Here is a 25377-nt window from a genome sequence, read left to right on the forward strand (position 1 = left end):
TATAGATGGGGATCATTTCGGGGAGGGGCAGGTCCCTATTAGTTCATGATGCATCACTACAGGCTACAGAAGAGCATGGTGGTTGAGTTGATTCCTTGTATCTTGTCGATCAACTAGATGGTGGAAACACCCAGATGAACTGAAGCTGATTATGGGATTGCAGTGCAACCAGGGCATTATAGAAAGGTTGCTACCGCTCCGATCGTCGGAAAAGAGTAGACATGTAATAGGGGGAATGTTAATGTGTTGGAGGGGACGGGCTAAAGATACAGAGATTTGGATAGGAGATATAGAGATTGTGAATAGCAATATGAACAAACCAAGGTGGTCCTCTGTCTGCCATGTGTATACATTTGCGGAATAACCTTCTGCTATATTTGCTCCGTCTCACTGCTACCGGGACAAAGAGTTTGCCATGGCAATTTGGTATTTCGAATGGACGAGAGGAAGGTATTTCCATGACGCCTTGCCGCTACGCAAAAGAAAAAAGTTCAGAACACTAGACAAAAGGAAAACTACAAGATAGCTAAACCGCAATAACAAATGAGGGTACATAACGAAAGCCATTGATCTCATAAAATCATGTTTTGACTGACACCATACCGATCCTCTGTTGTTTCAATTTGCCCGTCATGATCCAATACTGATAAGCTCTGTATCTGCCCCTACCTCCGTCTGCCTCATCCACACTCAATGGGTTTTCTGGGATTTCCAGGAATTCCTCGTAGCTTTTGATATCATTATCTGTTGCTCTAAGGTTTGCAACGGCCTCTGGTGATGTGCTGTTTACATAGTTGACGAAATCGCGAGATGTATTTGGTGGGAGCTCAGTCGTTACCACGAGGGGAAGATTGAGGGGGTGGGATACATAACTATTAGGAGTCAGTCGTTATGAGATAGTGTGGAGTGAGTTAATAATTGATTTACAGTGCATATTCTTCAGTTTCCTTTTCGCTGAGTGAAGGATTAAGACTCCTCTCAACAACCTGCTGCATATTCCTCTGTTCAAGTGGGATCAAATCTCTACCCACAGCAAAGTGTTGCTTGACCGGACTAGAAGAACGGAGTCCACTATGCATATCTCCCGAAACAGCATTGTGATCACGGCCCGGAAATTGAGGATTGGAGGTTTGTCGCAGGGTTTGTTGCTGCTTCTGTGGTGATGATGGCCATCCTTCAAGAGCGGTTATCTTTTTAAGCCGATTCTCTGGGGTTTCGGCATTGATAACATTGTTTTTGGATTTGGATTTTTTATGATTGGAACCGCCATGGTTTGTGCGTACTTTGAAGGGGCTAAGATCGTATTTTCCCTCCGAGGTTTGTCCTATCGGGATGTAACGTAATGTGGAATTGATGTCATAAGAGAATACTTTGAGGAAAGATGAGAGTGCTTTTGGTCTATAGTATTCTAGCCAGTAGTCATCAAAGTAGCTATATGGCTTATTCGCAAATTCGTCTAGAGGCCTTGTGGCACGTGGCATTACTCTCTTCTCAAGATTCTTCGGTGTCCACCACTTTATATAACTAAATTGAATTAGTCACTTCCTGAAACTCTGGGGGTGGTAAATAAGTACCTGCGTCGTTTTCTGGAAGCTCTTGGGTCGATATGATGCAGGTAGTAATCCGTTGAAAGGTCCCACAACATGGGCTGGCCCTGAGTAAATATGTAGTTACCCAGGAAAAGGTTATATGCCTCTTGTCGTTGGGCATCCAGGAAAGAATTATTATAGTACCGTTTGAAACTCTCGAGCATGTCTCGCGAGTGACTCGTCCACTGATTAATTTTACGGTAAGTCTCCATGGTATTCACCAGGTGACTCCCCGCATACTGTACAGCGATCGTGTCCCCGTGGTCATGATACATGTGTGTAAACAGATCAACCGCGTCAGTATCATATTCAACACTGGTACCCGATATAACTCCTAGTGCATGTAATTGATGGCCGAGAGCCCTCTTCCCAATAACGAATTGCGCGGCGTTAGTACGGTCAAGACAATCAATGCAGTTTGTTCTACAGACACCATTTTGAAGGGATGCTTCAGCTCCATCCCTAGATGGACCGTTATGGAAGAAACCGGTCGTGTTGACAACCACTTCAGCTATTGTTTCAAGAGTTTCGATTACATCTTGATCACGACTGCTCGGGGATAGGGTTAATTATATTCCAAAAGTATGTCGGGGGGTCATTACCTCTTGGAGGCCCGGGACATATCCCAAGCAATATAGCGTATTCTCTTATCGGTTGGCAGAAACTGATTCAAGTAATTGATTGCTTGTGTAAACTCCTTCAGTAGTAAGGATTCTCTAGGCGTCCTCTCTTTTGACTATATGTATATATGTCAATTATGAAAGTCCCATCTCCAATCGGACACTACCAACCTTCACAAGATTCAATACGATACATGGCGCCCCATATCTTTGGAACAAATCGTCAAAATGCAATGCTGCTGCACTAAAAAAGGGATCTACAAGATTCACTATTGACTGATTTTCAGCTCTCACCCATATAATCAAAAGAAAGAGAGGAAGAGAGAGGGGGGGGGGGGGGGGCGTACTCTCTACAGGGGGTTTTGGAGTAGCAGCATCATTTTTCTGGGTCCAGAATAGGGGAATACTTCCACGGTGTTGTACGTATGATGTGTAATTAGGGTTCGAATAGAGATTTTTTGCTGGCGCATGGAATGATGTAGTCAACATATCGGAGACAATCTGCTCCGTCTCCACATCGTTCGCAACATATCCCTATAAAAACTTGTAAGTATCCGAAGAGTTATTTAGGAAACCCGTGTTGTTTACCAAATCATTCGCACCGCGCTTTAGGAATCTCGCGCCAGCAAAGTACCGTGAACGCCGGGCAATGACTGTAATGTAAATAATTCTCCCATATACCGAAATTGCTAATGTAATCTATATTAGAAACGTCTTGGCCATATACTACGAGCCAATGTGATTTACCAGATTGATCCACATAACCATGAACAATGGGCATGCACCAATCATAAGTGTTTTTCATGTGTTTCTTTGCAGGCTCCAGAAGGTAGTGATTCCATGCAAACATGTCATTATAATCGTGATTATCTGGATGTGTCAATCCGTTACTTAAAGCTTCCCTTTGACGGATAATGTTGTGTTGTAGCGTCCTAGTGATATCATAGGAATAACTAAAGTAGAATGACCTTGCTAGATCCAAGTTTCCTAAAATATTAACGAAACGAGCTTCTTCTGAATTTCGGTCAGGTTTCCGTGCGCCGGCTGTGAGGGGTACGAGCTCGGTATTATCGATCTTTTAATGAGAATTCGCAGTCAGGATTACAAGATGAGTTAAAGTTATAATTTTTTATAAGGGTAAAGTAGGCGAACCTGGTAAACATAATGGCCTCCAATCATAGCAACAATACTTCTTTTTGTAATTAGTAGCATATAGTATGCCCCCGTGAACCTGACAAATCCTAGGAGTCCCCAAAACGGACATCTATGCTTTAGTCCCCCAGTAGACCTATTTCCATCCTCGATGGTGGCTAATAGCCTCGTCGTCTCCTCACGAGTATAGATAACTTCATCCTCTGTGATACTCAGGTCCCCAACATCCGCCGTACGGTCAATCTTCAAGATACGGAATCTCGAATCCAAGAGATCTGAGCCGACAATATAGAACCGTGTAGCAGTTTCGTACAACGTGAATTTATGCATTCGTCGCACACCGTCGAAGTCTTTGTCTTCGTAAACCTCTTTTTCAAGTCTCCCTAGTTTTACGTCTGACCTGTCAAAGGATTTTGGAACAGAATCATCATTTATTTTATTGTTGGGATTTTTTGATACAGGGCTTGCTGGAAGGTTGTTAGAGAGCTGTGGGTAGGTAGGTTGCTGTGCTTTGGGTGCTTCGACGCGAACTGGCATGAGCGGAGGTGGTGAGGGTGTTGATACATCATCTGGAGCGGGAGCGACGGGAGATGCAGGGCGATTATCATCATTAGACTGAATAGTCTCCTTTTCGTCGTTGATGCTTGATCTAGACGGCGGAGTTGTAGGTGGATCCTCGATTATGACGCTGCAAGAGGATGAGCCGCAGGAGGCCTCACAGCTGGGTTCACAGAGTCCTCCCCCTCCCCCTCCCCCCCCCCCCCACTCCCTCCGCCGTCCCCTACTCCCCCTCCTGCTGCTCCTGCTGATTGTGTTCCGTCGTACCCATTTTCCATTGGAATGAGAGTTTAGTGGTACCGTAGATAGGGGTCAAGAAGCCTGAAGCTTCAGATGAGCATCCTAAGCTCTACTGTTGGACATGGAAGCTCACAAACGAGAATATGTACTGCCAAGCTTCTTATACAACACCACAAAACGCATGTACAATGATGTCGTTGGACACTAATCAAGGGTAGATACCTGCAGTAAACGCAAACCACACAAAATATGAAATCTTGCCCATCTGCAGCCTCGCTGCAGCCTGATGTTGAAAAACCCAAAAGAAACTAGCGTAACGCTGCTCTATGTCCGAATACAGAGGTTTCGGACACCTGGAGAGGGTACCTACATGAGAGTCGCACTTCATAAATGCAGGTAGGACGAATGCGATTCTCTAATTTCAGATACCAGCGAAGTTGTTTGATAAATACAATAAGCCAAACCAAACATAACGAACTTTACCCACAAGGAGCCATCCCACCCGCGAACAGGATCTTATTAGATATTCGGGGCCGATACACTCCTGCTATGAGTGGGTACATAGAGTAGTAGGTATTGTGCACCCCGGAACCTACCGACTGACCTATATATAAACCATAACAGAGATCAATCTAAGGCACAAGTATGGCACAAAAATAATCGGTCAGGGATATAAGCTTGAGTCGCCGCGAATATCCCATGACTTTTAAAATGGGCGTTGTGCACGGATTATCACTCGTGCAGTTGAAGTTTCAAAATGAGAGGTATATGAGAATCTAGGGATATATTAATTTATCCAATATATTGCGTATCAATGCATCATGACATTTGAATCGTTACATCTCGTCAACCTTGCTCTCTCTCAATAACTCAACCTTCAGACCTCTGAGTCCCCCAACACTACATGTGTCTACCCTACTTGCGTGATTATGAAACAATAGTGTAGAATAATGTCCAAAAAGGGTATATAATATAATAAAAGAAAAAGAATGATAACCACCCTAGGAATCCCCGGAGAAGAAATATATCAGGATAAAAAGGAGCTGGGGAAGAAAAAAAAAAGGAAATATAAAAAAAGGGGGAAAAAAGAGGGGGGGGGGGGAAGAATTAAGCGTAGTTGTATTTGTTCGCAGTCCCATCCATAAAACGCACCAGTCCCTATGTATAATAAAAAACAAAAATAAACCATAATATGACCGAGAATGGAGAATGGAACGATGAAGAGTAGAGGAAAGGTGGCTTTAGGAGGTAAAGGTAGCTTCGGATACTCAAATGGCAAAATGGTGGCCCATTAATGTCTCCGTAACCCGAATCTGTTGTAGAGAGGAATCTCTAACCAAACCCTCGAATACCGGCAAGGCCACTTCCCGTTGTGAAATTGAATTTCTTTTCCTTCTTCTCCTTCTTCTCCTTCTTTTCTGATTTCTCTTTATCCTTTTTGCCGATGTTTTGAACGCCTCCTATATCCAGCGGTTAGATCCTAGAATTTCCGTAAATGGAGTTTAATTGACGAGTTAGGAAAGATAGCGGCTCGAAAAAGACAAATAAGAGGGGTAAAGGGAACAGTAATCCTGAAAAGAAAAAAAAGAATATGGACCAGCCTCGTCAGCCAACACTTGAACCAACCGTAAGCGACACCAAAGGATTGCTTAGGTCGTGTCGTGGGCTTATGGGAAAGAAATTATCTGGAAGGTTACGTAAATCTTGGCCCCACAACCTGTTGTGTCATGCGAGAAGTCACGTTGTTCTTGACATATTCTTCCCCAGGCCATTTTGTTTACATCCATACCAAGAAAAAGAGAGAGAGATAAAGAAATGTATTAATCGAGGAAAGAGACGAGTGTGGTGTAATAATATTGGTTAGAATGAGATCAATTATTCATCACCACAGCCACAAAAGCTTCAACAATTAATCCCACACAAATAAGAAAAAAACTTTACGAACCTCTCCCACGAATTCTAATCTCAGATTGCGGTTTGATTCTTTCCCTCCGCTTTTCTGAAGACGTAGTCGAAGTAACAGTTCTCATACTCTGGCTATCAGCGCTAGAAATCATACTATCAACCACGGATGGCCTATGCCTCAAGGGTGGTGTTGTCGCGAATTCGGGCGATTGTTCTGTGCTTATTGTATCCCCAGGAAACTTTCCACTGCCTATGGCTGTATGTGCCCCGGGTGAAATGTACCCAGGAGATAGCGGATTCGTAGACGAAGGTGGGGCACTTTGTGTTTGGGATGGGAAATGTATGTTCTGACCCGTCGCCGAATAGTTGCTATTTGTCGACTCTGAGTAGCTGGTTGAATGTGGACTTAACGATCCCTCAGAGTGATAATGTGCACGTGGTGTCTGGTAGTGGGCCCTTTCAACATCTGGCTCACTAGGTTGGCCATGGTTATATTGTTGAGAAAGACGATGGCTATTTAGAGTGTTATGGTGCACGGGAAGACTATCAATTTCCTGCGCTGCCTGAAGTTCGATAAACTTAATCTCTAATTCAGTATATTTGTTGAGGAGTGCGGTATGAGCTTTTTTTAGAGATGCCAAGCGAGAATTTGCTCCTGAAAGTGCATTGTCTATCATGCCCTGGATAGCTGGGGAATTCTGAAAAGAAGCGGGGTGAGGCTGTTGGTTGAGCTTCAACTCCAATTCGTGAATTTTGGCGTCATATTGACTGTCAAGTATGTTAAAACTTTTCAAACTTTAATAAACTAAAATGATACATACCGCCTTGTATTTTGGCTCTCATGCTCTCGAGCCTGTAACCTCAGCCTCATTTGGTTGACTTGCGCCATAGCTGACTCCTCATTATGCTTCTGCATCTCGAACTCGTCCGAGCGAGCTTCATATTCTGTGAGTTTGTTTGAGAGGTGATCGACAAACGTTCGCAATTTATTAACCTCATCCATGTCTGCCGTTAGAGCTTGAAGTTTTTGGCGGCAAACAAGACCTTCCGCCTCACTTTCCGCTAGTAGGGTCCGTAAGTGATCGGCCTCTTCTCTTGCTGCCATTAGCGCTTTTTTCGTCGTCTCTTCTTCGTTCCTCCATGCCTTCTGCTCCTCACGCAAATCTCTTATCCTACTGCTGAGTTCCGCCTCCCATTTCTTTGCTTGGTTCTTACTCTTCAGAGATTCTGCCCTCGCAGCTGCATATGCTTTCTTTGCTTCCTCTAACTTGGCTTTCAATGTTTTGTTCGTATTGATTAGGTTCTGGGTTTCCGCTTCAGCTGTAGCTTCCTTGATGTGTTTCCTCTGTAGGTGACCGATGTGTGATAGATGCTGCTGTTTGAGATATCGCTCAAAGTTGAGGTCATTCTTCAATAACATCACTTCACGTTGGAGAAATGCTACATTTCCTTGGGTATCTGAACCAGTAGGCCGAAGTGCAGGTGACCTTGGGACAGTATTGTGACTGAGTGAATGGACATATGCATCTAAACGAGGTGACGCTGTGACGCTGCCATAACCAGGGGGAGGCCCAGGGGGGTGGCCAGTAGGTGGCGGTCCGTTTGGCTGACCCAAGGAGTGTGTTGAAAGCGTCTTTGAATCAGAAAAATTTGATCGTAATGTTTCTTGTAATCGCAGCATGTCGTCAAGCCGGTCCTCATCAGTAGGAGAAAGTGCAGGCGGGATTGTTGGGCTGTCGGGGTCTTGTTGTCTCTTGAATGAGGGTCCGGGGATTCCCGGCGCCCGAATCCAACTGGAGGACGTGAGAATAGTTCAAGAACCTCTGAGTAACTATTTTGCGAGTTTAATTGGGCTGTTGACTCACCCACTCGTGAGCTATACGTTGAGGAATCGTCCTGGTTAAGAGAATAGTCGTCATCTACGGGATCCGAAGACAAAAGACTTTCATCAGGAATGTCTTCAGTCGGGATTAATGCCTCCGGAATAATAGCATTCGACCGCTGCTTCTTCTCCCGACCGGCACTCATAGGGAGATTACTGTTAACAAGACCAATACATTCTGCCGTTACATCTGCAGGTTCGACCTTCATCCATCTAGTCTGGTCACTGATTTCTGTCTCGGCAGTCAGCACCAAGAAATTTGGATGCAGAGTATGCCGTTGCCGATAAAACTCCGTTCGCTGTCTTATGGTCTCCTCCTCAATATCCAATTGATCAATGTCTTTATAATCCGCGCGCTCTAAAAATTTATAAGGTTCCCGGATAAACGTCAAGAAGTTGATAGGATATAATCCATAAAGAAACGTAAAATAGTCGCTCACATCTGGTGTTGTAGATGATGCTGTTTCAAAAGAAGAATCCAGTTTTTGCCACCCACCCTCAGTAGAATTCTCAGTCCTGGCGAAGGATAGAGGGGTTGATGTCCTTGAATAATTGTCCTTGTGACCAGGCAATCGTGTCTCTTCAAGGCGCACAACCCCAAACTTATCCCAGCATAAGACCCGTGTGTAAACCACAAATAACCTTGGAAGATAGGAAGCTAAGGAGTTGCATAAATGTGGCATGAACATAATCAACACTGTCAATGCAAGTGATATGACAGTAGTGGATGTGTCATTCTCTAGGCACTGAAGCAAATGATCGAGTAACTGTGTCTGCAGAATCTGGTAGAGATGCGGTCCTTGTAGTCGTACAAAACTACATAATAGCCCCAAAGCCTGTAACCTGTATTCCTTTTGGATAACATAGCCATCGATTTTTTCGAGGAGAACCTATAATTGGAAATAGAATTAGTGGAGTTTTATAATATCGAATATTTAACGAACCTTAGGTCGCCTTTTCCCGAATGCCAACAAGACAGCCTCAACATTTGCACAGACAAATCTTTGTCTCTGCTCCTCCCTATACCCAGCGCCTCTATCCAACGAGAGTAGCTTCGTCTTCTCTAGGAATACCTCAAAGAGCTTATCCGTAAACACTGCTGAAGCTGCCGCTTTCTCCATGGTCGGATCATCATCGTCGTCGTATGCCAAAACGCTCAACACTATTGCCCGAGCATCTGCCACAACTGCTTTTGCCTGACCCATAGAGTCCATTGTTGGCCTTACAAGTATCTCCCACCATTTAAGAAGCCTTTCTACACCAACAATAGCTGGTCTAAGTGAACGGAAGCATGCCAAAAATGCAGCGTGCTTATCAGGGTTATTTCGGACCTTCAGTTCATGCAAAGCTAACAGCTCATCATGAAGACGCTGGGAGTCGTGATCTTCCGTATTTATATGCTTGTTGAGATACGCATTGATGACGCCTAGGACATCATCGGGTAGAGGGTACAGAGGTAGAGGGGCTGATAATGCGTTGTTCAGGGTTTTTGAGAGTTCTTTTAAGGATCTATTGAGTAGTTAGCTTCTGGTAAAATAGAGATAGCGGTACGCAGATCGAGAACAAAGAAGCATCGCAACTGCAGGAAAGAAACAACTCACCCTGCTGACATTGTGTCAAACGATCAACCTTCCTCTGGAAGGTTTCAATAATAATAAAGGACGAGTCGGGAGCCTTGTGGCTCAAACGGTTGTGAAAACTGCAGTGGCGGATAGTAGGTGAACGTGGTATATACTAAGTTATGTAGTTAAACTACATCAATATCGTGCAACGAGACCGGAAATCGCGATATCGCCCTATAGGTCCTTGATCAATAAGGTAAGATAACTGTATTCCTCTCTCCTCCCATTCCTGGTTGTCTGGTGTACGGATATTTGTATGATTGAGGGAAGGAGTGATATGATAGATGAATATTGAACTGCAGCGATGGGCACAGAGTGGATAAAGGTCGGGCTTGGGGTGGAGAGCGACGGTCTTAGACGAGGTAAGGGATATCCGGGAGAGATAAAGCGGACTCTAGAAATAAGGTCAACGTGGGCACCGGGATTATGGCGTCGAAGCGGCGTCGGCGGGGAGTGTAAAAAAGGCTTGGGAAAAACAAAAAAAAAGTACCATGCAAGGGTGAGTCTTGGATACACGGCGGGGTGTTTGACAGCCGATCCTGAATAGGGATAGACTGCATGTATGTACCCATGTACCTACCTTAGAGTACCTACTGTACCGAGGACTTTGCTGGTAGAGAGCCCTGATAGAGAGTGATGTGATGGACGCTGATGGCCAGCCCTCCCTCACGCACACCTGACTTGAATCGGAACTGATCAACACCAACCCCCAATATCAACAGTAAAATAGTTTACATGCTTGAAGACGACGTAATAGGGGAAACAGTGGAAATACTATTGATTACATGTAGTTGATCAATACAGTACCCTTAGGGGTTGGCCCGGGGTTACCGCTGCAAAGAGTGATTGACGACTCGACCTTGATATAACTTTTATTAGATCCATAACTTTAGAAAATAATTGATTGTAGATTTCAGATCATAGTTAATTTATGCCCTTTCATTGATCTTTAATTCACAATTTTTTTTATGTTATATGGCGCGAGAAGGCCTAGAGGGCGGGTGTGTCAACTTCAGAGGAATTTCGTTTGTATGGGAATCTGAGAAAATGCCAGGGTTAGTCTAGGCGCTAGTACCATTATGGCCAATTTCTATAGGTTTGATTGGCTGATTCTTTAAAAAAAACGCCGAAGTTTGCACACCTACCCCCCATAGCTTCTCGAGCCATAGGAGATTTGAAAACAACCTCCTTGATTGAGGCGGCGTGGTAACTGAACTGACTTGAGTGAGAAGTTGATAGAGTGGGGGAGTGTGGTTGGCCGCCTCTATGATAGTGGGGTGGGTGAAGAAATACCATGCGATAAAACGCCAATTAAAATTGAATACAACTACAAGTAAATAGGTACATGTAGTCCCAGGAAAGGGGATATGGTACCTGTAAAAAGTAAATTTCAGTCCGGAAAAGAAGAAACACGTACTTGTACACGTACTTGTACACGCAGACAATTGCAATGCCGTGTCTTGAAGGGGAATATTGTGTGGAGACGGGTGAGGTCTTTGAGCTGCTGCAGCTGCCTCTCTCTGCTCGGTCTATGTCTATGCATATTGCACAAGGGAAATCATTCAACATGACCTGTGAACGGGCTTCTTTTGTTTATTATTGCAGATTGGCCCATTTGCCTCAAACAGTCCAAACTGGCCATGATGCACGCACGGCGAGTAGCGACATGTCTATTCCCCTTCTTGCCTTTCTTGATTTTTGTAGTGGACTACATGTACCTACATGTAACGGAAGGAGAGCCAAGTCAAATCCCAGGACCCTGGATATGGTATGGGGGTGAACTACATATATGTAGTTAATCTATATTTCGGAGCTGGCCGCGTTTGAAGTGAGTAACTCATGTACCTACATGTACCCACTTTCCGTTATCAGTGCCGTACTAATTTCATATGTAAATACTCCGGGTCAAGTTCTTTAGACAGCCATCCCGAGAACCACCAGCTTTCCTTTACCATCTCGATGTCTCCGGAATGGTGGCACCGCGTTAATTTTGTTCTTGCTGTTTGCTCCCTTGCAGAAAGCTGCACTTTCTTCAGTAAGGAAAAAAAATGATACCCCATAATCTCCGCATGAAGTTCACCATGTAGGTACCAAATGAATGTGGGGGGCACCTTAAATTTCATCCTTGGCAAAAACTTGGCTTTGTCTTTCTTCGGACCAATCCTACTACTGGCGTATGAACGCCGTTAAATTTGTAAATCTCATAGCCAAAGATATTAAGTTACTGACAACAGTTACAAATAAGCTAAGGGTTCTACTGCATTCAACATGGGAGGGCAATTCTTGTGGAATCATCAGCCTATTAACTACTCGGAAGTACCCGAGCGCAAATACCGGCATGAACTTGTATTATCATGTTATATTCGGCTTATCGTTCTCTTCATTTACGATAACAGCCTGTAGGGGGCAACTGTTAGTATAGTAGTATAATAGCACATCGTATACACTGGAACTTCAGGGTAAAGTAACACCCAATATATAGATGGCTAATGCCGTAGCCATCCACTGTAGACAGGGTAGGTAGCTAGGTAACTACATGTTGGTATCACAATTCACACGTTCTGCGGGAGCTGTACCAAACTGCTAAAGTAGGGGTACTGTCGGTATCGTTCCGGGTCTCTGGGAAATATTTTCCGCCTATGTGGCTGGCCAAGATCGCTATAACTAATCGATTCACGTAAATGGCCGCTACCACTGACCTCTAGTCATATCTCCTATCGAGACCCCTAAAGAAATAGGAATGTGTTGATCGATTGGGTTAGATGAGCATTTGATAAATAAGCCTCCATAAACAGCGCCAAGATAATGTCTGTCTTGCCAATGGTTGTGATAAAAGGTCAAAGTGCTTATAAAACAACTCTATCAATAGCTACATAGGCAAACCTCCTGCTATAGACCCCGATATCGAACCGTTTTATAGACAGATTGCGCGTTTTTCTAAACGTCGTCCGTGTAATTCTACAAGGATATCTATCCAATCAAAAGTGTTATGTAGGTAGACGGCGTCAGATGGCAATTGAAAGTTTTGCGGCATTGCAAAGTCGTACTATTGGGTACCCAAGAACCTCGCCGCCCAGGGCAACAACTGCCGCCAATAACCTTCCAACCTGTCAATGTTCGAATTGCGGCATTTGCTCTCTCTCCTATATTAAGGCGGCGCAACCTCAAATTTCTGATTCTATATACAGGTACTGTAGATATCATTCTAAGCTCGAATATCATGCCTCGATCAAGTTTTTACCATATATTAAGCTGAACTCAGGGGTGATTCCTGAGCCCCAAGAAACACGGGATTACTGCTGATAAGTAATAACACAACGGCTGAGTGGGCAATAAGCCCTTAGACTAGCTCATGTATTTTCTGGTACTCTAGTCCTTTGCGTCAGTCGCGTGACAGCTAAGTAGAGTAATCTTCCTAACCTTTAGGATCCTACATCTTGAGACGTTTTGAATCCTGGTGTCCGCGGCGATATGAACCCATGCCCAAGCCTTTCTACATGTTGTATAGCTCGAGAAGCTATGGGGGTAGGTGTGTAAACTTCGGCGTTTTTTTAAAGAATCGGCCAATCAAACTTATAGAAATTGGCCATAATGGTACTAGCGCCTAGACTAACCCTGGCATTTTCTCAGATTCCCATACAAACGAAATTCCTCTGAAGTTGACACACCCGCCCTCTAGGCCTTCTCGCGCCATAGTACTTCGCAAAAGCCGGTAGATGCCGCCTTACCGAGAGAACTTTGCTAACTAAACCAACTGCATAAGAAAAATATCACTGCATCGGGGATGATTGATTGAGCTCTCAAGTTCATAAAATTTAGAGTATGTGGTTGATCCTAGATCCTTGAACTGCCTTAATGCCTTGCATGCCTCGGCTGGTTTGTGTAGAGTACCTATCAAAGTCCCAGTCCTGTTTAATACAAGTGATGATGCCAGTCAAGCAATGAGGTCGAGATGCGACGGTTAAATCTTGGGGTTTTAATTCGTCAGCATAGGATCCATTAAAACAAAGACTAGGCTTTAGTCCACTATGCCTATAACAAATCTATCGGCGGTAGTCTAGAACTTGATATATCCTATCATTCGAAAGCTCGCAAAACCCAAGCCTAGGGATTGCCTTCGGAGTCATGATCAGACATTCAAGAGTCAATGATAAGAACCTTACTTGGTATCCTTACATAGGTCCCTGTTCCGAATATACGGCACTCATCCATAGACAGACGAATATATGAATCAGTCGCCCCTAAAACCCATAAGGGACGGGAACTTTTGACGGGAGAAACCAGAGGCCTAGCACCCACGCAAACATTTGGATGCCATCGGTAGGTCTACGAACTTGAAACATCTTGACAAACTCTCAATGTCCTATCATTGAAAGAACTTTGATATGAAGAAAAACCGGTTCCTTGCCACGGAGATGTTCCTATTTCGCCATTCTTTGAGAGCAGATACCACATGGTGGCGTTGATTTGGATTGTTTCAGAAGCTTTGCCGAGCTAAATATCGGGTTAGTAAGGTACAGACATTGGTCTTTTAGTTCTTTGCTGCGGCAGTCATCTTTTTTCGGAGTCCATACAAAAAATGCTTGGATACGTTACATGATGTACCTACATGTATGCACCAGGTTCGAATGGGGTTTCTACTAATACCAAAAATGTGTTACAGTTACCCTACTTGACAGTTCAACGTGAGTGGCTTGGTTGGTCTCTTGGCTCACGACGCGAGCGCGTAAAGCGCGTTTGCCAACAAACAACCCCACGCCTTCAAGTTTACTGGTCTACCAGAAGTTCAATATCCATCGATTTTCATCTCAAAGTCTTACATCATGAGTCAGTTCCTCCTCCTAGCTAGAACTTTGGAAATAGGCTTATCTCATACTCAGATTACGGTGGTTATGGAGATAATAACTATTCCGCAAACACATATGGTGGTGGTGGGGCTGGCGGCGGCGGTTTTATGAACAATTACAGTGGGTCACAGGGTGGTGCAAGCCAACAAACACCAGGAAGTGCTTCAAAGGTCAGTGTCACTGTGGCGTATCTATCCTGTAACCATACTGATAGAGCAGATATAAAGAACCGTGCATCAAATACTCTTCGTCCTGTCACGATCAAACAGATTCTCGAAGCTGTCCAACCTCATCCAGATGCGGAGTTCAAGCTTGACGATGTAGAATTGAGTCATGTGGATCACCCCATACTTCTTATACCTCACTACTTAGGGCTAATCTAACCAATTTAGATTACTTTTGTTGCCCAAATCCGTAATATCAGCGAGCAAACTACGAACATCACCTACAGGGTGGACGATGGCACAGGAGTTATTGAGGTGAAGCAATGGGTTGATGCTGATGATGAGGATTCAGCCTCGTCGAAGCTTACCACTAATCAGTACGTACGGATTACCGGTGCTCTTAAGTCATTCAACAACAAACGTCATGTTGGAGCTCATAAGATCCATGCAATTACGGATTACAACGAGGTCCAGTACCACCTTCTAGAAGCTGCAGCTATTCATTTGCATTTCACACGAGGTCCCCCAGAACAGTTTGCTGCTGGGGGCGGGGGCGGTGCGGCCTCTTATGGGCAATCCAAAAATGTCAAGACAGAGGATACAGCAATGGGTGGAATGGGTGGTAGCAGTAATTTCCCGCCCAATGCATCTAACATCTCCAGGAGGGTATACGATGCTATTCGCGCTTGTCCGACCAACCCCGATGGTATCCATGTAAACATCATTTCACAGAAGAGTGGTCTAGGGATGCCACAAGTTTTCAAGGGAGTGGAAGAGTTGTTGGAACTTGGGCTTGCTTACACAACTACGGATGATAACCATTTTGCTCTTATGGATTTTTAAATTTCCAATTTTCAAAATTTCGGGACTCACGGTGGGATGCGGGAGTTATGGGTAGTATGCGATGCTCTTAATGTAAACTACACGTAGAACACATATACCAAGCAATTCAGAAGTTCTACATTCAGATAAACTTGAACTACGTAAGACACGACCTGTGCCAAGACAATTGATTTGTATCACATGTGTCTGTAACTTGCAGGGGGCCTGTAAGGAGCCGCAGGGATGGAATCCCTAAATAGGTCCTTTAATAAAAATCATTACGATTTGCTCCTAGGAATTTCGACTTGTCTGTCTTTACTATTCACATGTGCTTTCAACACTATTGGGTTTTAGTTACACACACGACTTCCAACGTCAGTCACTCTTTCTACTTATCAATATCTCTTTCGCCGCCATCATGGAAGAGGAATTTCAACGTACCGCCGAGTCTTTGAGCGTTCACCTCCCGCTCCCCTATCGGGTTATTCTAATATTCATCATAGGTCTGCCCCGAACGCGCCTACGCCCCGGTTATGCCTGCGCTGATGGATTCTCAACGGAATAGGCATATGGCTTTTTGGCCTGAATCTGCATTACTTCAGCATCATCCGGATTGAGGCTGGGCCAATGCTACGATACACACGCAGTGCAAACGAACCGCCATTACACAGTTCTGTTTATCAGGTTGCACTTGTGCTGTCGGCGCTTTTTGGGCTAAACTTAGTCGCTTTCTGGACTATGACTGGTGGAAATGAAGAGTTGGTCAGGGTGTGGGAGATCTTACCATCGATGCTGTTTGCCGCGATTGTCGGTATATTCTTATGGCCATTCGGGGGTTGGCACAAAAGGGGACGATGGAGGTTTCTACGGTACGCGTGATGGCCTATTGGGATTTTTCTTTTTGTGGGGGTTTTATTGTGACCTCCCCCACGCACTCCGAATCATATTTCGCGATGGAAATATCTAATGCTTTTGCCCTACATTTGTAGAATGCTCCGACGGATTCTCATCGGCGGTATCCATCCTGACCTACGCTTTGCCGATATTCTGCTCGCCGACGCATTGACGTCATACGCGAAAGTTCTCGGAGATTTTGCTGTCTGCATTTGCATGTTCATGAGCGGACACTCCTCGACAAATACTTCCCCCAACCGGGCTTGTGGTGGGGTGTACCTAGTTCCTTGCGTAATGGCATTGCCATACCTGATACGGCTGCGACAGTGTTTGACGGAGTATGTCCGTGCTCGACGCAAAGGTGTCACTGAGCGTCGTGTCCACCTCTACAATTCTGCAAAATACGCTTCCGCCTTCCCGGTAATCGTTTGCTCAGCCCTACAACGTGAATATGATCCAGATGTGCCGCATATGTTCCAGAAATCAACACTTTCGAGAATGTGGTTGTGCGCTGTTGTATTCAACTCTGGTTTTTCGTTTTATTGGGATGTAACGAAGGACTGGGATCTCACCTTATTTTCGTCCAAGCGTTCCTCTGGGGATTATCCATGGGCTCTTCGGGCAAACCGTCACTTTGTTGCTGTAGGGTTCTATTATAGTGCAATCATTGTTGATATCTTGTTGCGGGCAACTTGGAGCTTTAAACTTAGCCCTCATTTGGACCATATCAATGAGATGGAGGGTGGCATCTTCATTCTTGAACTTTTGGAAGTATTTAGGCGATGGGTCTGGACATTTTTCAGGGTTGAGAAGGAATGGGTCCACTCAAGAGCTGGTGGTGGGTTAGGGTACTTGGAAAACGGGGAAGGGATGCAACTACAGGAATTTGGATCGAAGTTCGTCGAAGATTAAACCGCTCTGGTTAACGGTTTATAGAAAATGTTTTAAAGCAAGTTTCTTGGGTATACCGGACAAAATTTGGCGTATTTGTAGGGTTTTACTTTCTTATGTGGATTTTTGACCATTATTTAATACTCAGGGTTCATATTTACTACTTTCCTATGGAAATTAATGATATAGATAGTTGAAATGGGGGTTGAAATATATATATTCGTCTAAGCTAACGGCCTAATATGTCGATAGACTGTCCAAATACATACACTAGTTCATGTACATACTTCTCGTCGTACTATCCTGCGCATGCCTATTCACAAACACTAACCCATTTTCTATCGAGACAGCTATGAACCAAAGAAAATCCAGCCTGAAGCAGCATCATTTCTTGTGATGATCGACAAAGGTGTATCCAGCCTCTTGGATATCTACCCTTTCATTGGGCTCGTATTTATATGACAACCTTCTGAAAATTTCTGTACAGCCATCACTCATCAGATCAAAGATATCATCGACTTCAAAATCGAGAGTTCTGATCTTCCTCTGAACCACTGTGGTTAGAGAATCATCGACGAAGCCGCTATCGTCGAGCTCGTGATCAAATGGGAGTTGAAGATTGGCGTCAGGGCAATTGCAGGCCCTAGCAGGTCCATTACAGGTGAGGCAATCGCCGAGAATGATTTCTTCGAAGCCGTCTTCGGCCGGTTGAATTTCACTTTCAATTTTGATGCTGGGTGGGGTGTTAATATCGAGGGTGATTTCTTCGAAGTCGTCTTCGACCGGCTGAATCTCGTTTTCGATTTTGATGGAGGGATTGATGACCTCGAAGGTGATTTCTTCAAACCTATCTTCAGCCAGCTGAATTTTATTTTCGATCTCGAAAGAGGAAGGGTTTGTGATATCGAGTGTGATTTCTTTGAAGTCATCTTCAACCGACTGAATCTCATTTTCGATTTTGGTTGCGGAAGTAGAAACGTTGACCTCGAGGGTGATTTCTTCGAAATCGTCTTCAGCCGGCTGAGCCTCGTTTTCGATTTTGATGGCTGAGGAATTGATGATCTCGTTGATGCCAATCTTACATACAATGCAACGGGCGTTTAAGATAGCATTGGCTTCGTCCAGGTCCCAAATATCTTCCTCAATTTTGCAAGTGCACTTGTTGGCAGTGGCTTCAGCTTGAGTAGTTGCTCCAATTTGAGTGGTGGCTCCAGCTTGAATGTCCTGGCCCTGAATAACTAAATTAGCACTAGGTTTAAAAAGGACTATATGGTTGTAACAGTGAAATAATGCATTCACATGTACATGCTATTGTACCTTAGAAGTATATTCTCTATCAACCATGTTTTCAAAAAGCTCTTGAAGATAACTTTTTTCAAGTTGCTGCTTATATGGAGCCAGCACCTTGGTAAAGATTTTTTGGGACTTGTGGTTCAAGCCCAAGTCATTGGAGATGACTCGAGTGGAAGGCTTCATCTGAAAGACAATATGAAGTTCGTTGTCCTGATTTCAGTTTTTTGGTTTTGGTTTTTTTGGCTGTTATAAATATAATGTGTCAGTAATAGTAATAATAGCAGCAAATAAATTGATGGTGGAGATGAAGAAGACTTACATGACTGAGCGGAATTCCTGCTCAAGGAGAACTTTTGGTGATTTTTTGAAAAAGCTTGATCGAGCTGTTGAGAAACTATGAACAAGTAGCGATGCTACTTGAACATACAAGAAATTTGACAGGCGTCAATGTATCGACTGCCTAGAAAAAAGTTGAGGATGATGGAAGGTAGGTAGTGGAGAGAGTGATGAAAAAGGTAAGGGAACGAAAGTTGAGGAAAAGTTGAAGGTAGGAGGAACAGGTATTGCGCTAAGCCATAGTATGGTGAAAAGGCTCCAGGAGACGTAATCACCTCCAATAGTCACTAGATGTGCCTACTAACTGCAAATTAAAGTTCTTTACAGGGAGGGAGAAGATTTCAATTGCTCTTATACTCGCGTGGGCTCAATTTGCTACGCTACAACTGTCTTCGTCTTCAGTATCACGATTAGGCAAGAGACTGACTTTAGAAACGACTCCAAACAACATCTTGATTTCTGAATCTCGAACTTCCTAAATTTCTTTTAGCCCTCCCTCTCTTATGACGATCAACATGATCAGCTTTTTAAATCGTTCGCTCCTATGTCAATCAACGAGGCCTACAATTCTGCTGCCATTTTAGATCCTAAAACACTTACACATAGATGATATTCCCTTATGGAATTCTAGACTGCTCTCTCAACCGTAGAAGCAGCTTCTAAATTTACGGCTTTCTCATCATCATCATATCTACTCTCAGTGGACTCTACAGTCTCACCAAAGGTATCTTCAATAATATCATCCCATAATACGATGACTTTATCTCCGTAATCCACCATCCGCACAAGGTTTGTACACACTTTTGTATTCTTGGAACAAAACTTACAGTTCTTATTCACGCAGGCATAGACTTCCCACCGTGACGCTTCTAGCTCAGCCATGGTGATGGAAGTGCATTTACATATACTACACTCCTTACATCCTGGATGAAAACCTACGCCAATTTCATAGAATATGTCTCTACCATATCTTTTCACCTCTATCGCAACAGGGGTGCATTCGCACTATGTGCTGGTGCTGTTGGGAGCCATGTATATGATGGGTTGTATGTATGTGTCTACGTGGGGGTACTGGCAGTGTTTGTATTGTTTGTATACGTACGCGTATCTATTTGAGTATGGAGAATGAGACTGCAGAGAGGTAGGAAGATTTATAACATATTCCAGGTGGGAGTTTTTCAAAATTTCTGAGAGAATTTCATCTTGGAAGCTCTCTTTGCGGGGAGATGTCTTGAAGTTTTAAGGAATTTTTTGTAGCCCACGGGATTCTTAGAGATGCTACCTGTTTCTCGGGAGTACCTTTCTCGAGCTATATATGCAGCGAATGGGGAACACTCGATTCAGGGGATTTCATTACACATGATCAATTTCTTGCCCACGAAGCAACAGTGTAATCGGCATCTTTGCTAGCTTGTGATGGAAATGATAATTTTGACATGTTTTTGTTTTTTAGCAATTTTAAGTTCTTTGATTACTGAGCAGGTTGATCTCGAGTTTAAACCAATCATAGACCATGTTTTAAACCAATCATTGGCCATGAATCTTATGTCAAGCTAAACAGATTCAGATAACCTATACTGCACAAACACAAACGAGTGATGTTTTGTGACAAAGTCCCTGGCTTTAGCGCTTTATTCACCAGAGCTCACTCGATCTCTAACTATATAATACACACATCTTGCATATTTTCATATCTTATGCCCAGAAAATCTACATGATTATACTAAACATTCAGCTCCTTCTCAACCTCGATTGATTCAGTTTGCACCTTCCCGCTGTTCTGCATGCTCTCGAAATACACCATTCGGTCTCTTAATTTCGACCTTACCGGGCTCGGTTTCTTCTTCGCATCTGGTGAGAAGCCCTCTTGGTACTCCCTATTCGTCTTTTCTGCCTGTTCGACTCGATCCTTACCCCATCTGTCCGCCCACCCATTAGCCACGCTCCACGCCCATTGAAACCCGGTACCGGGAAATACATACGGTGCAAGATTTTCCGGCTCCTCAGGATAGATGAATGGCTCCTTCAACTCTACTGTCATCTTCTTGATTGCCCTTGGCCGATACCATTCCAACCTTTTGTTGATCAGATGCGGCTTAGAATACTGAATTTTCTGCTGCTCAATGTACGATCGTACACTCAGGCACTCGACACCATATGCATGGTAAAGGTAGTCTTTCAAGTCGAGCTTGTTGAGGTTGAGCGGTACAATGAACTGCACGAAGTTGGGCGGCAGGTGGGGTTTTCGAAGGAGACCGATAGAAAAGTTAGGCCTGTGAGGTTAGGGCAATTAGCTAGGTGCAGAGTACTGGAAGGATATTTTATGACCTACAGGAAAACCTGCTTGGTTCCGAACTTCATCGTAGCTGCGCGAGGGAAGGTGACTTCTGGGGAGTTTGGACAGGCAGTTTTGGTGGGATGTGAGGCTCCGGGAAGAGGTTTGAGTTTTGCTTGGCGATCACGTGGAAGACATGGGGGAGGGGGGGGGGCTGCAAATGGATGGGGCTTGACTGGGAAGTGGAACATCGAGATCATCTGGTAGGTAGATAGGGATGGATCTAGAATTTATATACTCCACCGAATTGAAAATAAATACTTCTTTCTTTTGTCACTTTTAAACTCGACAAAAATAGAGGCAGTAGAAGACTTTGGACTCCCCACCTTCCCTGCTTGGCTCCGCTGCCGACGTCTCCCGTCGCCGTCCGACAATGAGAAAAAAGCATCCGACATAAGGAGCGAGGGGTGGGAATATATTCATCCGGAGCGATCGAGAGAGACTCTTCTTCCCTTTTTTTTCTCTCCCTCGTTCCCTCGATCCCTAGACAACAACCACCGGCCAGCCAAACAAACGGCGTCATCGTGACATTCCCAGTTTCCCAGATCTGCGTGTGCTCGTGCTTGTGCTCCGTGGTGGCAACCCCGCATTCTCAATAAACTTAAATCGGCACACGATCTCCGCGCCTTTCCCTTAACTGTGTGAAAGCTTGATTGAGGCTCCAAGCTCACTTCCAATTTCACTCCTATACACTCCACTCAGAGCAATAAAAACGCAAAATGGTGAAGTTCTACGAGAATGCTTTTTCTTACGAGTATGGTCCCTATTGAAATTCCATTTCTCGAAACCGGAACAGCTATAGTTCATACGGCTGCATAATAAATGTCTAACTGCTAACCCATGGAATCAACAGTTACCAATGGCCAGCAGTAACACTTGCCTACTTCCTCCGCTACCCTAAGTTAGTAAAATAAATGCTACTTCCATCCTATGAGCTGCATCTAATCTCAATCTTCAGTCCTTACTCAACCCACGTCATTTCCACTGACACTCTCGCTTCCGAACTCGACCCCGTTACTGGGAACCTCCACCTAACCCGTCTCCATCTCAAACGTGGAAAGCTTCCTGCTAGCGTCGCCCGCTTCCTCCCTAAAATCAAGGAATCCTATATCCTCGAGCACTCAGTCGTCGACGTCAAGAACCAGCGTCTCGAGACCGAAACCCGCAATCTCGACTGGGAGGGAGTCCTATCGGTCGTTGAGTCACAAGTTTACACGCCCTCAGCCGAACGGACTACCCGCGACGGAAAAACAGACGTGCAGACAATTGTGCGTTTCGAGTCGCGTCTTGGGAGCGGAAAGGTTGTGAAGGATGTCGAGGAGAAGCGCGGCTTCTTCAGTAATTGGACGACGGGATCAGTTCAGAGGAGCATTGAGCTAGTTGGGGTACGAAGAATGAGAGAGGGGTTGGGCAGGAGCAGGGAGGGCATGAAAGTTGTCTTGGAGCAACTAAGGGAGAGGGGCATGGTTGGTGTGCTCCGGGAGCAGAGAAAAGGCGGGTGGGAAAGGTGGAAGAAGGCCTGGAGGGGCGAGGGGGAGCTAATGGACGATTTGCCGATTGAGAGGAAGTGACGACCTCGATAACATCTACTTTTTTTCTCTCCGTTCTCGTTGTTAAAGCGGGCAGCAATGTCAAAAGCCGACAATCTATTCGTTACTCGCCCTTGTTCCCTTTCGAGCACAATCAAATATATAACCTTCTTGTATGATACGGGCAAACCGCTAGCAGAATTTCTTTCCTTTTGCCTTTTGGCATCTTTTCATGGGGGGGTTCTCTTCTTTGCATGCTTTTTTTTTTTAACTGTTCTTACCGATTTCTGTATCTTGGGATTTCAACATTCGTCCTGCTCTATTTGGTTTGGGGTGGTTGGAAATGTACTATAGCTATTATATTAGCGGGGAAGCGGAGTGGGTTAGGGTTTATCGGGGGTTTTTGAAAGCGTACGATGGATGGGCACGCAGCATATGGATTAGGGTTTGAAATGAATTTAAATAAATGTCTCTCCTCTGTCAATCATCGATGTGGCATTGCAGATTTTGTGGGGTTGTGTTGGGGTACATCCGCTCTACTTGGCTTCCGCTAGCTATAGAAAAGTAGCTGGGCGGCGAAAGTAAATTTCCGATCTCGCGTCTATCGTACCATCGATGGCGTGAAATTACGGATTTTGCCTAAACCGGCTTTGGACAGTGTTATATATTAGTCATAGAATGTCACTCGGCCATTTGTCTTAATGGGAACCTACACTTATTACTTGTCGTTTGGGGTTGATACTTGTATCTATTGGCGAAGCACGGGCAAAAAAGATCTTTTTAGCAGCCCACCACACTATTATGGCAGTTGTGCGCGAGGTCAATTATGATTGTGATATCGAACCATAGAAGCACTGATCTTTATCAACAATAAACGCCTTAGTACGGGTCAAAATACACTGTGGGCGGCTCATTCGGAGGACGGACTCGTTATCTTATACTGGAGGATATCTAGAGAATATCTAAACAGTTCATAATCTGGTTCTCATAATCATCCGGCTGTACGTTTCGTTACTTGGAACTACAAACATATATTGTGATCACTTCACAATGTGTCACTCGGTGTGTTTGTAGATTTTTATTAAAAGTATGCAAGAAAGCGACTTGGAAGATTAATCTGCAACTAAGATTTGGCATGCTTTATGCATATATGAACTTTGAAGCTAGACCTCTACCCGAGATGATTCTGAAGTGATAGGAAGCTGTAGTCAACGCGCTAGTTAGCTTTATTAAGTTTAATCGAAATAATACACGGTTCATATTATAAACACTACTTTACCTTCAAAAGCATGCAGTATACCCTTTCTTTTTTCACCCTGATATATTTGATTCTCGGCCTCAATTGCCCCACCTACTCCATTCTAATTCACTTCGAAGTTTTATCGCTTCCAACCCCTGTTTCATCTTTTCATTTTTCTTTTGGGATTGACAGTATTTGTCCCAAGTACGTTTAAGCTTCCTAGTACGGAAGAACGACTCTTTTTCAGAATCGGAGCTATCCTTGTGTCGACGCCCCATAAATTGGTTTGAGCTTCAGTTGATAGGGGTAAGATCCTATTGCCGTCATTGAAGTAGGATGTTAAGACACCCGATATATAGGTTCCCTCAACTGCGCCTCACTGTTCTTTCCTCTTCATCGAGTGGTCCGAATCCAATTTCAAGGGCTGAGAAGTTGCTAACAGTAGACAGGTATGAGGATGTAGATGAGATATCATCGTAATCATAATTCAACTGTGACGATGAGATGGCAATTCTGGTTAGAAAATAATTTTGCAGTTCATTTAGTGTCGGGAAACATATTGGCACCTGTCTCGTAGTGGTTTGCAATTAAACCCAGATTCATTTGCATCAGCAAGTGCAGTTGACTATAATTTCGCTGCATTCGTTGCATCTGCTGCACTGGTCTGTTGTATCATTTTGCACAAGCAAGGGACATGACATGGTTGCTGCTGGTTCCGGAGATTGATTGATTGAATGATTACTTCATTAATTGTATGCAAACTGGTTTCGGAGACGTTGCAGCAGAGGAGTAAGGAAGGGCTTTGCAGATGAAAGATGATAGTCAATTAAGGCTGGGTAAAGTTTGGAGGTAGGCTCTTTGAGGATGACGTATTTTGAAACGGCCATGGGTGCTTCAAAAGCAGTATGGGATTTGAATACTACTTTGAGGGGTCAATTGATTTAATTGGTACATTGTTCTATGTCAAGGCCGGCTCCTTCTGATAATGAAACTTTGAAGATACAAGCACCGCACGTAGGTACATGTAGTTGATGAATGCATGTATCTAAAATGAGAGTACATATTACAGCAAGTTCCATAATACCACACAAATAGTGTGATTCTTTAAATAATAGCCTACTTAAGAAGCCCGAGCCCGATATTCTCCCGAAAAGGTAATTTCAACTGCCCAGATAGCCTATATAGGCTATCCTTCGAGAATTGTACTATGAGTTGAGAACGCTTTCTGAGCCTAGTATTATGAAACTTGCTGTAATATTATACATTTATGTAATTACATGTAAGAAAATAACGGGTCTAAGCTAGCCTGCCTGTACTATACGTACATGAGTAACATGTACTCGCCCACCCATAGCGTTTCCGAACTGACATACAAAAGGCGGATTTGGCGCTTTTTTTGTATGGCATGCAATAGCAGTCGTGTTCGGAAATGTCATGAAATTAGTAGTATAAAGGTAC

General features: G+C 44.1%; 7 protein-coding genes across 7 annotated transcripts; 3 read left to right on the top strand and 4 right to left on the bottom strand.

Annotated features, from left to right (window-relative positions):
* Positions 1–580: 580 nt before the first annotated feature.
* On the bottom strand, positions 581–4197 carry LAJ45_00422 (uncharacterized protein; the record flags this gene model as incomplete). The annotated part of the gene is made up of 10 exons (XM_046110023.1): positions 581–872; positions 928–1524; positions 1575–2138; positions 2192–2325; positions 2381–2478; positions 2557–2743; positions 2798–2898; positions 2957–3284; positions 3362–4049; positions 4187–4197. The coding sequence occupies 10 exons, from the start codon at positions 4195–4197 to the stop codon at positions 581–583; spliced, it is 3000 nt and encodes a 999-aa protein (XP_045976716.1).
* Positions 4198–5491: 1294 nt separating this feature from the next.
* On the bottom strand, positions 5492–9558 carry LAJ45_00423 (uncharacterized protein; the record flags this gene model as incomplete). Its single annotated transcript, XM_046110024.1, has 7 exons — positions 5492–5619; positions 6105–6832; positions 6886–7857; positions 7930–7940; positions 7988–8836; positions 8891–9455; positions 9548–9558. The coding sequence occupies 7 exons, from the start codon at positions 9556–9558 to the stop codon at positions 5492–5494; spliced, it is 3264 nt and encodes a 1087-aa protein (XP_045976717.1).
* Positions 9559–13693: 4135 nt separating this feature from the next.
* LAJ45_00424 (uncharacterized protein) lies at positions 13694–15422 on the top strand (the record flags this gene model as incomplete). Its single annotated transcript, XM_046110025.1, has 7 exons — positions 13694–13734; positions 14079–14082; positions 14232–14253; positions 14351–14395; positions 14449–14585; positions 14643–14750; positions 14808–15422. The coding sequence occupies 7 exons, from the start codon at positions 13694–13696 to the stop codon at positions 15420–15422; spliced, it is 972 nt and encodes a 323-aa protein (XP_045976718.1).
* Positions 15423–15819: 397 nt separating this feature from the next.
* On the top strand, positions 15820–17207 carry LAJ45_00425 (uncharacterized protein; the record flags this gene model as incomplete). The annotated part of the gene is made up of 3 exons (XM_046110026.1): positions 15820–15904; positions 15967–16270; positions 16391–17207. 3 exons carry the CDS (start codon positions 15820–15822, stop codon positions 17205–17207), a joined length of 1206 nt encoding a protein of 401 aa, XP_045976719.1.
* A 363-nt stretch (positions 17208–17570) lies between these two features.
* Positions 17571–18662, bottom strand: LAJ45_00426 (uncharacterized protein; the record flags this gene model as incomplete). The annotated part of the gene is made up of 2 exons (XM_046110027.1): positions 17571–18416; positions 18504–18662. 2 exons carry the CDS (start codon positions 18660–18662, stop codon positions 17571–17573), a joined length of 1005 nt encoding a protein of 334 aa, XP_045976720.1.
* Positions 18663–20538: 1876 nt separating this feature from the next.
* Positions 20539–21176, bottom strand: LAJ45_00427 (uncharacterized protein; the record flags this gene model as incomplete). The annotated part of the gene is made up of 3 exons (XM_046110028.1): positions 20539–20734; positions 20798–21088; positions 21148–21176. 3 exons carry the CDS (start codon positions 21174–21176, stop codon positions 20539–20541), a joined length of 516 nt encoding a protein of 171 aa, XP_045976721.1.
* Positions 21177–21869: 693 nt separating this feature from the next.
* On the top strand, positions 21870–22721 carry LAJ45_00428 (uncharacterized protein; the record flags this gene model as incomplete). The annotated part of the gene is made up of 3 exons (XM_046110029.1): positions 21870–21904; positions 22004–22051; positions 22109–22721. The coding sequence occupies 3 exons, from the start codon at positions 21870–21872 to the stop codon at positions 22719–22721; spliced, it is 696 nt and encodes a 231-aa protein (XP_045976722.1).
* Between the last annotated feature and the right edge of the window lie 2656 nt (positions 22722–25377).

The sequence above is a fragment of the Morchella importuna genome (genome assembly GCF_003444635.1).
Source record: "Morchella importuna strain M04M26 chromosome Unknown Morimp01GS001, whole genome shotgun sequence".
Lineage (NCBI taxonomy): Eukaryota > Fungi > Ascomycota > Pezizomycetes > Pezizales > Morchellaceae > Morchella > Morchella importuna.